General features: G+C 32.2%; 1 protein-coding gene across 1 annotated transcript; it reads right to left on the bottom strand.

The window, feature by feature from the left end:
• Positions 1 to 3,178: 3,178 nt before the first annotated feature.
• On the bottom strand, positions 3,179 to 12,176 carry LOC145589615 (glucomannan 4-beta-mannosyltransferase 2-like). The gene is made up of 9 exons (XM_081646269.1): positions 11,443 to 12,176; positions 10,821 to 10,919; positions 9,728 to 9,980; positions 6,546 to 6,656; positions 5,304 to 5,440; positions 4,895 to 5,008; positions 4,588 to 4,787; positions 4,280 to 4,498; positions 3,179 to 3,873 (listed from the first exon to the last, which is right to left on the bottom strand). The coding sequence occupies exons 1-9, from the start codon at positions 11,767 to 11,769 to the stop codon at positions 3,720 to 3,722; spliced, it is 1,614 nt and encodes a 537-aa protein (XP_081502395.1). The 5' UTR covers positions 11,770 to 12,176; the 3' UTR covers positions 3,179 to 3,719.
• Positions 12,177 to 13,224: the final 1,048 nt, after the last annotated feature.

The raw sequence follows: 13,224 nt of genomic DNA, 5'->3' as shown, positions 1-13,224 counted from the left end.
GATTTGGATGCTTATCTTCATTCGGAGACTTGTTGTGATGTTTATTCAACCATAAAGGTACTTCAATTCCAAGACTCTTTGCTATCCTTAGGCAGTAGGCTTCTTTGATAGTGTTGTACCATGAAATCTGATACTAACTCATGGACTGATCTTTTAGTTAAGATGCATAAGAAATTTGTGTTTAGATCTTATAAATTTTATTTTAGTTCGAATGCTCACCTAATCTTTACAACAAAACTGATCTATAAGTGTTAAGGAATTTGTGAAGGAGTTTGAATGCTTATCATTGGCTTGTAATTGAAAATATGGGAGGAAAAAAAAGACCGATAAATTTATTCTTAGCCTACAAAAAACCTATTGACAATCAAGTCGAATTGCAGCATTAATAGTCATTTGATGAAGCTTATTCTTAGGCCTACAAAATGGAGAGGCAATTGAGTTGTCCTAGTCTTTGTTTTAATCATCCTAGTGGCAAGTACTATGCCTAAGGCCAAGGGTCTATTTTGAGTGCTAGTAAGGCTAATTCTTAGGAGTGTTCAAATCCGCTTACTTAGTGTTTACCCTTTGAAAGCAATGCCGACCGAGATGGAGCTAGGAGCTTTTTAATTACCTGTTAAGGTGTTAACACTTAAAATAGTCCCCCATTTTAGCACCTAATGAGTCTTATTCAAGCGAGCAATGACTGATAGATGTCCATTGCGGGCCTTTGAACTCCCATATCATTCACCTAGCCCTGAAAAACCCCCCTTAAAAGCTCTAAACCGAGGTCTAAACACCAAAATCAAATCCACAAACCCTCAAAGTCAAACTGCGAACATCCAAAGCCCAAAGAAAACCTCCAAGGGCCCAAACCACAACCTAAACTCCAGAATATTTCTTGTTCCTTAAGCCCAATAGTATATGCACCATGGTGTACCACGATTATATTTTTGAACATTTAGCAAAAAAATATGAACATGTCACAAAAATTGAACATAAACATGCAATTTTATATGTTCATGTTTTAGAATAAAATGTTCATGGAGTTTTAGGAGAAATTAGAGAAAGTAATAAAATATGGAGGTAATGGGGTAGATAGAAGAATAAAAAATTGTAAAAAGCAAAACTAATGGAGATAATTGGAGGAGAGAGAATATGAAATTAATAAAATATAATTTAGGTTGGGTCCACTAGGTGAGAGAAATGAATTAAATATTGTAAAAGCTTTCTAAATGAGGTAATGGAGCAAGTATTTAAAAACGGCCGAAAAAGGAAAGTAGAGCAAGTATTTAAAAACGGAGGGAGTATTATATAGTGTTGTATACTTGTATTTAATATACTACATGTTCAAATTTTAAGATTGTTCATATTTTTTTACTAAATGTTCAAAATTTGGGATTGTTTAAGTTTTTTTTTTTTTTTACTAAATGTTCAAAAGTATAGGCGTGGTGTATTGCGATTGTTCATATTTTTTTTTTTTACTAAATGTTCAAAACTTGCGATGTTCAAATTTTTTTTACTAATAAATGTTCAAAATTTGAGATTATTCAGATTTTTTTATCAAATGTTTAAAAGTATAGGAGTGGTGCATTGCAATTGTTCAGATTTTTTTTACTACTAGGGCGGCCAACACGCGCGATGCGCGCAGAGTGACGTGCCCTTTCTTGATGTTTATATTGGCCTGGGTTGTGTTTAAACTCTTCACAACATTAGGTTTTTAGGGAAAATAGTTTGATAAATTAATGGAAAGTGTATATTGGGGTTGTGTTTAAACTTTTTATTTTTTCCTGCACAACTTTTCTGGTTGTTTACAACTGTTTTTTCAGGAAACATTATTCAATAGTGCAATATTGCAAAAACATCTACAAACTTAATTAGGAATAGATTAAAGTTAATTCAAAAATTATAGAGCACATATTATATACTAACAGAAGTAATTTGACATTGCATATGCATATAATAATGGAAAAGTTTTCCAAAGCATTTACTATTTGCTAGTGTATACTCTTACCCAACCTAATAATTACTCTACATAAATTATATGGAAATAAGTATGTATGAAACTAAAAAAGAGAAACAGTTACACCCGACTCGCATAACGCATTAACTTTCAGGCAATCAGAGATATCAGCTTGCATTGACAACTTTCTTCCAAAAACGTGGATTTGGTTACGCAGTAGAAAAAGCTTTATGCAGCATCAATTGTAGCCTTTAAACCCTTGATAATTCCCTTGACTTCCTTCTTTTTTTTTCCCTTTTCACTGTAGTCAGTTTGGTTTTCTTTCTTCCTAGTACATCTACTTCAGCACAATCATCAGATTCATTTCATTGGTCTCAATATCATTTAAACACAATTATATGTAAGTCGTTAATTTTGACCTTCACCAAGAAACAACATTTTGTTTGTCCAGTTGATAAAGTTGCCAAGCAATTATACAATAGCCCCCATTAAATATCAAACATTTTAAATTTTATTATTTCATTTTCCATTTAATTTAAATAATTGAGTAGAAAGATCTTTCAAAGCGCAATCTCCTACTTTTTATAAGGTAGGGAAATGTTCAAAATTTGCGATGTTCAGATTTTTTTACTAAATATTCAAACTTTGCATTTGTTTAAATTTTTTTACTAAATGTTCAAAAGTATAGGCGTGGACGCGTGGTGCACCTTAAAATTTGAGCCTTAAGCCTTCACCCTTAAGCTAATCAAGCTCACAGAGTTAGGGCAATGCATCTCCAAGTGTATGCACCTACACATGGGACTGTTTATGTTGTATGTTGTATGTTGTAATTATTGTTGGAGTTATTTATCCCCTGTAGTAAAACTCCAAGTCTACATACATTTTTGCTTCAAAAGATCATGAAATTAGTTGACTTTTTGCCATAAGTATTTCTTTCCATTACCCATTTTAAGCCTAACCGTGCATAATTAAGGCTAAGTTCATAAATGCTTGTGATCACCCAATTAAAGGGACTTGATTGATACTTCTTGACTTGGGCATGCATGGTTGCCGGAAATTGGAATGGCCATTCACTAAAATTCACACACATAAACAACGAACGAAGCAACCTTAGATACGATATGTTTTTCAATGAACCAAAGTTAACAAAGGTCAATTTCCAAAAATCTGCAAAATTGACAGATAAAGGGGATATATTGCCTTAAAAAAGTGCTAGATTACAACCATTTTTGAGTGAATTAACTGAATGAACTATACTGACATTTATCAATATATTGCTCCAAATCTTGTAAAACTTTTTATAGTACCCTATAACTTAGACAATACTATACTAGTCTTATTGTTTTTGACCATACAACTCCTGAACAAAACTAACAATCATGATAAACAAACATACAATAACTAAAATACTTGTGATCCCACAGAAATTCCAAACATCTTCCAGCCAAAAAAAGAAAGAAAAAAAACAATCATTCATCTGTTTCTCTATTCCTTCTATGCTCTTCTTCCTGCTCATTGTGCTTCTGCTTTCTGAATGCTATGTCGCGATTCAAAGAAAAATGATCCTATATATATATTTCTGGATTATTACAGCGACCCATTCAAGTCGTGCAATAAGATAGACACTTGCACTAACAATTTGTCGAATGCAATAAACACGACTGTTTATGCACAATCAAACGAACATCCAAGGTTTACAGGAAAGCGACAACATGAAATTTGTGCAAATGTGGTATTTGATTAGATCATGGAGTGACACTTCTTGAAGGATTGAACAAGACTATACGAAGGTACCAACATAGCCAAAGCCAACGATGAAGAAGGTGATGCTTTGGAGGAAGAAGTAGACGTAGTAGCTCCACTTGCCATATAGAAAATCATACCATCCGATGGAGAAGAGGAATACTCCAACTATCAACTCCAAGAAGTTCATTCTGTCAAAATTGTTACATCGATCAAGAGCATGTTAGCATTGTTCTTTGATTAGGAAACCGACAGAAGAAGCAATGAAACGTAGACATGTGGTTTAAGACATATTCAAGGAATCGAATTGATTTACCAAAACCATTAGTTATTTTACATTTCCGTTCTCTATATCATTATTATTTTTTCATGGAATTCTTAGACAAGAGTGTAAATAACTAAATAAGGGATAGTATGAAAAGGTTCAAAGTTAGATGTACTAAATTTATTAGAGGTCTATTCTTTTGAGGTTACCTAATAAACCTGTGTGACCCGTGTTACTAAGGGACGAAAGGAATAGTTTTTAGCTAATCAATTGGCTTGTAAAAAAAAAATAAAAAAAATAAAAAATAAAAAAAAAAAACAACGTCCTGTTACCTGTCTAGGATCTTGGATCGCGCTTTCCTTACTGCAGCTTTTACCCCGGCTGATTTCTCTTTGGCATTCCCCTTGTTTTTCTGAGAATCTCCGAGCTTCTCAGTGACAACCCATTCGTTTGCCCTGCCTGCTTCAAAGAGGCCAATGAGTGTAGCCTTAGTCCGATGCAAGGACATCACATTCTCAAACAAGATCCAGTAAAACAGTAGGTGAATTGACCTGCATTTTATATTCCATAGCAGATTGTAAGTGAAAGATCAAAGATAACGAAACTGTTGACAGAAATTAATGTTGAGCTAGTACTAGACCTTGGAGTTCCAACAGAGTTGAGGATGGTGATAACTGAAGGGATATAAACTGATCCCCAAATCGGGACTTCGACTTCAGGAATGAGTATTGTCAAAGGCAGAATAATACAGTAGAAGAAAAAGGTGACCATATGAGCTGTGATCTTTCTAACTAAGAAGAAGCTGTAGATTGTGTACACTTTCTTCCAGAATCTCACATTCTGCAAAACCAAGATTTCTATGAATATACGAAATGATCAAAAGAAGCTAACTATGATTAAGGCTAATATAGTCGATTTTATTTTGTATAAACTGATTGAATGCTGACCTTATTTCTGACAATCTCCATGACCATTTTCCTGAAGAGATTAGCAGGGCCACAGGACCATCGATGTTGCTGAAAGCGGAAAGCCTTGAAGGTACTTGGCAATTCACTTTTAACCTGGTCATAATTTTAGGGAGGAAAAATACGATAGTTAAGATAGTATTCTCTCCAGATTAAAACCCGACTAATCTAAACAAAGAAAATAAGAATATTCTCTATTAACATGATGTTCAACAAGTAAAATAACACCACATAAATGACCACATTCACATCAATTTTCTAATGTTACACTATTGTATTAACCATCTAATAGTGTCCATTAGAGTTTAATCCCTTGCTTAATCCATATTGCTTTCGAATTAATAATTATACATGTACATATAGAGCATAGAATAATTTCAGCTAAGTATACCTGAAGATCACCGAGGTAAACAAATTTCCATCCACGAAGACTAGCTCGAACAGCAAGATCCATGTCCTCGACTGTTGTTCTATCTTTCCACCCTCCTGCCTCATCAATGGCAGCTATCCTCCATACACCAGCAGTCCCTGCATTTTCGGAATAAAACAGGGTTAATAAATGTCAACTTTGTGCATAAATATGTTGCGTAATAACTCCTCATTTTAAAGAATTGATTTCATTTTCTGCATGAAAATCCTTCTAATTAATACAGAGTATTATACTTCATATGAATGATATTCATGTTTGACTTATAACCCAATCAATATTTCTGTCAAGGTTTATTATTGTCAGCAAATTTTTCTTAATTGATTCATTCTTGTCAGAATGCCCATTTTCTTGCTTATTTGAACACTTGCACTACTCAAAAACATCGTACTCAATACTTGTATTATTACACATAATATAAGGGGAAGATGTCATCAAGATTCTTAACAAGCAAATTATAATTAGACTTAAGTAAGAACATTATCGACATGTCACCACTTTTAGACTGCCGAGGCACCTAGGCAGTTAACCTGAGTCGTAAACAATTTTTGACAAATTTTGTGAATAACATGAAATGAACACAAGACCAAACACGAACACGATACGACTTTTGGGCAACTCAACATTGCTACGTACACTTATCCAATCAAAATTATGTCCGAAAAATTATCTAATCGGTTGGTTAATAATGCTACTAGAAAAATTATCCAATAATCAAATTTCAAAATATCCGAAATTAAAGGTAGATACTTCATACTCCGTAGTCCATATGATACATAGGAGGCCTTGTTCATTTTTTTTAATATAACATAGTGTTTTTCCAACCAATTTCAATATTGTGCTATTATACATTGAGTATCAAACACTACTCTAATCCAATTAAAATTATGTCCTTGTTGAGTACTAAAACAACAATCAAAGGCTGTCAATTATGCTGCTACATTACTTTAAACTAAATGTCCACTTCTTCTTGAATACTCAATTTCGATATTAATAATACCTATAAATATATAATTTTATTATTTTTTTTTTCTATATTTTACTACAAGTGTGATAAGTTAAGTTAACCTATGATTGCGAGATTTGATATTCTGGGTGAATCGTGTCACGTGACGTATCATAAATGAGGCAGTACATAGCAGTTCCTGAATTGTCAGTTGTAACAAATGGCTAAGTAATGGGAGAAACAAGAAAGTTGGAAATTACCATTGAATCCAAAGAAGGCATGAGTTGAAGACCCCACTTCTTGTTCCACCTTAAAATGGTAGTCTAGTGACATCTCTTGCATCCTCGTCATTAAGCATTCGTTCGCGTTCACTGTAAATCAACCATGTAAAATTGGATTAGTATAAGTGTGTAACCAATTAAGAAATCGACAAGTTACTTGCGTTAACCAATAGTTACACAACTAACAAGAAGTAAAATGTTATAACATCAAGATACGTAATCTAATAAGGGTTTGTTTAGTTCAGCTTAATTTCAGTTCAGTTCAGTTTAATTCAATTCTTAATTTCCTTCTCTTATAAATAATTCATTTCAACTCAGCCCAACTCAGTAAATCAGAATAGGCTCTAATTGTTTGGTAACGTAACTCACACATGGCGACATGAAACTGCTCTTAAGCAGTAATAGTGTTTCGTTCAATACTTGACTTTATTTTTTTTTAATCAGCTCACACTTAAATATTAATAAATAATTACTTGTTAAATCAATTAATCACTGATAAATTAAAGTTTCAACCAATCCACTACTCTGTAGTAACTACCACACTCAAAAGTGCACATATTATAAAGTTTACTCTACCATACATAGTGATAAGTGACATTTATATTAACATAGTTAAGCCTAACACATGATCATAATAAACTCAAATTACAATGGCATAAGATTCTAAAGAAAAAACACCAAATCCACAGCAATTATTGAAACCTAATTGTGATTTATTATAATGGTGGAACACCATTACTTTAGGACAGGTAGTGTCGGCGGAGACAGAGTGGGGTCTACCAAATTTGGCTGTTATTAATCAGCGTGAGTGAGAAAGTGTCAGTACGCAAGTAATAGCTCAGCAAATAGATGCTATTATACCACGTGCTTGTGGGGCTGTCCAACTGCTCTACCACTCTAGATTTCATTACTTTTTTTTTTTTTAATCTCTTCGTTTGACCAACTACCCTTCTTCTTTTTTATCCGTACTATAGGTGTAATTCTAAAAGGTAAATTTATTGCCAAAAAAAATTATTTTTTATTAATGTATTGTAATTGAGAAATACAGAGTATGTCATAAAATTTCGTACTCGTAATAATTGGTGTTATTAAAGTTTGATTTTTGCGGGGGATTGAGTTGGCCGAGAATTTGTTTTCTAACAAAAGGGTTTAACAACCCTTGTGCGCGGGAAAAGCAACGTCAGAGTGATATTTAGTAGAGTTAGTGCCTGTGCTGAGATTTAGCGAAAACAATTGAACTGAATTGAAATAAAATTAATTGTTTATGAGAGAATGAAATTAAAAACTAAACTGAATTGAAGTGATTGAAGCTAAAGTGAACTGAATTGAAATAAAGCTAAATAGAACATGCTCTAACTCACACTAATGTGAGAGATACTATCACTCATGATTATTTTATCAAAACTGATTTAAAGTCTGTTCACATTCACTGAACTGAACTAGCTAAACTAAACTAAAGTGAACTGAAATGATTAGAGCTAAACTAAACTTAACTGAATATTTTATGAAATAGGGAAATTAGAAAGTGAACTGAATTGAAAATAAGTTGAAATGAACAGACTCTTAAGATAAATTCATCAAATTTTAATATGAGATGAAATTATAATAACTTATACAGCACATTGTACTCCTATAATTTATTGTAGTTTCATTCCACCTCATATGAACCGACAAAAAAAATAGCTAAGGGGGGAGAAAGGTTATGTAGGCATAACATAGTAACATGGATTGTTATGCTAAAAGACAAACCTTACCCCAGAAATTTAGGGTTGATCACAACTTACAACAAATATAGCAGAAATGAGAAGATAAAGAAGAGAAGAGCAAGGTAATGGAGAGTGGTCCGGTGGCATTTAAATTTTAATTTAATCAAGCTTTAGAGTGAAGAAAAAGAAAGAGGACACTTTAATTATACCTTTAATCAGAATCAATTAGTAGCGCTACATGCATTAAAAGTTGTAATATAATGACCATTATGTTCAAGAGATTGTTTATAAAATCTATACATTGGAGATAGAGAAGCATAAAAAGATTTGAGCATATTACAGCTTGGCCCCTTGGGAACATTTAGATTCTTATTAGTCCTCGATCTCTTTGTTTAAATTATTGTGCTCTTATTAGTTGTAATTTCATAGTATTACTTTCATTTTCTTATTTAACTACGTACTACGCTCTCCACAATTTATTAGTTCTGACTCGATTCTTCAATATTTAACGTTGTTTCACAGATTATACTATATTCACTTGACTTGTTCGACCAACAAATAGTACTCTTGTTGCTTAAGTTGATGGTTGTTTTCGTCGGTGCTAGATAGACTAGCTCAACTCTTAGTTCAATCAACTTCTTTTACATCTAATATTTGTTCTACTCCTATCACATTCACTCTCGTATTAATTCTTTTCAAATCCCCACGATTAACTATTACTTTTCTATAGACAAAATTACATTAGATACCCCTCCGTACGAGCGCTAATTACATACGTAGTCATAAGTCTATGAGTTGATAATTGATATGTATGGCTATAAAATAAATTGAGGACCATCATCAAACCCGTTAGAGTAGGAAATATCCCGTGATTGGTGGGTACCTCGATTGAGAAAGAAACTCCTAGTATTTTCTCGTGTATTAAACCAAACTATTTCATTTTCATTTTTGTTCTTTTTCTTTTTTATTTGTTTTTCTTCTTGTATGCTATTCTTTCCCAAAGTGTAAACTTTACCCCCACCACATCCCTATGTTCTCAAACAATGTAAAATTACACAAAAATTGAAAAGATTGGTGGCATTTTCCAAAAGCATATAAAAGTTAATAAAAGACAGAAAAATAATAAAAATATGCATTTTTTTTAGCAAAGAAGTTAACAGCCCACCGACAGTTTCTCGTTATAGAGAAAAAATAAGGTAGATGGTCACTGATCGTAATTATTTGTGCGGGGTACAAGACTATACTAGTCTAGACGTATAATGTAGTAATAATATTCACTATTTTATTGGTGTGTGTCAGTGTCAAATCCTCAACGCATATTCGTAGATATAAATATATCGACGGTACGAAATTTCTTAAATAATCCAGTTTAACACTTGGACAAGAACACAAGTCATGTATCAATATCAGACACTATTAGGTAAAGTATTGGTGAATTAGAATCTATGTACTTACCAAATCTCCACCGTCCTTGAACAAGAGCTAATTCAGGGTTGTACATCAGGAATGGAATTGCTCGTCGGAGATAATCGGGCTCTGGCCGGAAATCAGCATCGAAAATTGCAACGTACTCGCAATGCTTGACATAGTCCCTCTTTAACCCTTCCTTGAGAGCACCAGCTTTGTAACCGACACGATTTTCTCTAATTTGGTACACTATATTAAGCCCTTTGCTAGCCCATCTTTGGCATTCTAATTCCACCATATCCTGTAAATAAAAAATTCACGATGTCTCAAATTTAGCAACATAACGCAAAAACTTTAGTGGAGTGCACAAACGTAATTCAATAAATTCAATAAAAATTTGTGGATTATCTTAGTGAAATGATTACAACTAAAAAAAAGCAGCAAATTAATCATATCGAATTTTATAGATTAAACCACATTTTACTTTTCCCGTACAAGAAAAGGCAAATATGTCATTCCATAGAAACGGCATCTAGGCTTGGAGATTAGGCCTAATTTAGCTAACTCTTAAAGCTAGTTTATTAAGTACATTCTAATCAAATTGATAAATCTCATACCTTTCAACTAATTAAAAGTTATGGGTATGGTAATTACAGGCTTTTTTTTTAAAAAAAAAAAAAAAAAAAAAAAAAAAAAAAAAAAAAAAAAAAAAAAAAAAAAAAAATCGTCTTAATATCTAAGAAAATTAAGTTATAATTAAAGAGGGTAATTCAATTCGAAAACACGAATCAATAGTCTTACTAAATTCGGAATAATAAATTTAATGCGAAAGAGAAAGTAATGCTTTATTTGCTACTAATAATTAAATACAAACCTGTATCAATCATGGTTTATGACAATTAGATTACATTTTTGGCATTAACACATTATCTTACTCATCTACCAAACATTTTATTTTAATAATAATTGTAACAATGACTAATAAATTACCGATTATATTAAATGAAAAAGGGAAAATGATGTAATAGACATAACCTATTTAAGGAAAAAACAGAATTCAGTTGTACTCCTAGTACACTAATATAGTGACTATTGTACTAGACTAGGCATTAAATTACCAAAATGCCCAAATCATTTTTACCTTGATAACCGGATCAGTTGAGTCATCAAGTACTTGGATCACCATTCGATCAGCCGGCCATGAAAGGTTACAAGCTGCACCAATTGATACTTTGTACACCTACACAAAATTACCAAAATTATACATTAAATTAATTAATATATTTACTAATCATAATTAGTTATTTAATTAACTTAAATTGTGAAAAAGTGGCAGCTTTTCTTTAATTACACAACTATCAAAACCAAATCAACCAAGTGGCACTAACACCACACCAAGTCAAGGCAACATCTACCATGATTTGTGTGAACCTAAAAGAAAAAGTCTACCATGATGCATAAATCTTCTCTTAGAATTATTTTTTTCTACTCATAGTAACCTCGATATAGACGGAATTTGATCTCAATTTTAGAAATCACCTTAAAGACGTCACCAACTAGCTATTGCTAACTCTTATTTTGTCTGCCCATATCATTGATATAGACGGAATTCGATCCCGAATTTCAGACACCACCTCCAACACATTACCAATTGAACTATTGCTAAAAAGCTAGTTAGAAAAATCCCAAATTCAAGTAACAAAAACATTAGGAAAAAGAAAAAAAAAAGAAAAAAAAAAAAAAAGGGTATGAAATTTTTATACCTCTCTTTCATTGAACATAGGGATTTGAATAAGTACATGAGGGAACTTATTTGAGCCGCCAGTTTCAATATCATCAATAGAATCAGGTAAAGCTTCCCATTTATAACGTTTTTCAGGCTTCTTCCAAAACAACTTAACCAATACAATTACAACACCCATATAAAGCCTTTCCATAAACAACATCAATGACATTGCTAAACAAATAATAACACCAAGTTTAAGCATTGGTACAATTAATGGTGCTTTTATTGTTTCCCACATTAATCCTAATTGAAATGATAAATCTCCCCTTGCTTGTAACAGCTGATCTTGGATTAAATCCGCCATTTTTACCCCTAAAACAGGGGATTTGGGGTTAAAAAAAAAGGGATTTTTGGGTTCAAAACAGGGGATTTGTGGCTTAAAAAACAGGGGATTTTACAAAAAAACAGAGTAATTTCTTGAAAAATTGACAATGTGAGTGAAATGGGGTTTTTGAGAGGATGATTTGGGGATATTTTTATTAATTTTTTTTTTATTTATGTATAAATCTCTTCTTTCTTCTGAGTTTTGTGCCAAACAATACTTGCTGTTTTCTTTCTAGCAAGGTAGAAGAGAACAGAAAGTATTGTGGCACTAGACTAGAGAGAGAAAGAAGAGAGAGAAAGAGAGAAGTAGGAGAGAGGTGGGTGGTGGGAAGTGAGAGTAGAGCAAGTGATGATGAGAGAGAGTTTGTATAGATGTTTTATAGTCAATTTTTGTTTGGGTTTTTGGTTAATTGCTTACTTTCCAATCTCTATTTTGTTTTAATTTGCCTTTTTTCTTTTTCTTTTCTCTTTTCTCTTTTTTTTTTATTTTTTATATATATATTTATTTAGGGAGAGAGAGAGGGGGGGGGGGGGGGGTAAGGGTGCATTTTGCTTGCTTGATGACTATTATTTGGTGGCATTAGTTAAATATAGATTTTTTCAGTAAAAATCTGTTTTAATCAATAAAAATTAGTTCTAACCAATGAAAAATTATTAATTAGTTGTATTAAGTGGGGAAAAGTAACGAAACAGCGAAATCAATTGTAATTAGTAAATATCATATTCCATGTTTAGAATTTAGTTTCACTTGCGAAGAAATAGTTATTATCCATATGTAAGTAGGGAAATTCATTTTTTTTTATATAAAAATAGAAGCTACGAGTAAAAGTTGTTTTAATTTGGTAAAAATTAAGTTACGAAAATAATTTCTTGTCATTTTTTGTGTCATGGATACAAATAATGTACTCTGTACCTGAAATTTGAAAAATTGATTTTGGATACATAACTACATACAATGTGGCTTAAGGACTGAAACAATGTATTTGTAAGAGAACAAGATGTAGTACTCTCGTACATGTATGTACGATGTATGTTACTATGTAAGTGATGTAACATAAAATTCTTTACTTGTCTCTTTAAGCATATAAGTCACTAAAGTATTTCCATGTACAACTTCTTGGTTGTAAAATACTTAGAAGCTTTATACTTGATGGTAAAAAGGGACAGCTCAACCTGCCTTCATCTTAACAGTTGTATAAAAAAGAAGAGATTATAGATTGGTAAAGTAAATGGTGAAGAGTAACCTTGTTGTTTGTGTTTGAGATTTTTGCTTATTTTTCTAGCTTTATAATAGACAAACCATTAAGTATCAACCTGGTCAAAGAGAAATCATGCATGTACTCACTACGTTATTATTTGTCTTAATTTGACATTTTATATTTTTACACTATTCACAAAATCCACTTTTAATTAATATTGTTAGTGATTTATATAT

The sequence above is a fragment of the Chenopodium album genome, chromosome 17 (genome assembly GCF_948465745.1).
Source record: "Chenopodium album chromosome 17, dcCheAlbu1.1, whole genome shotgun sequence".
NCBI lineage: Eukaryota > Viridiplantae > Streptophyta > Magnoliopsida > Caryophyllales > Amaranthaceae > Chenopodium > Chenopodium album.
Note: the sequence above shows the minus strand (reverse complement) of the source record. Positions and strands in the feature narration are given on the sequence as shown.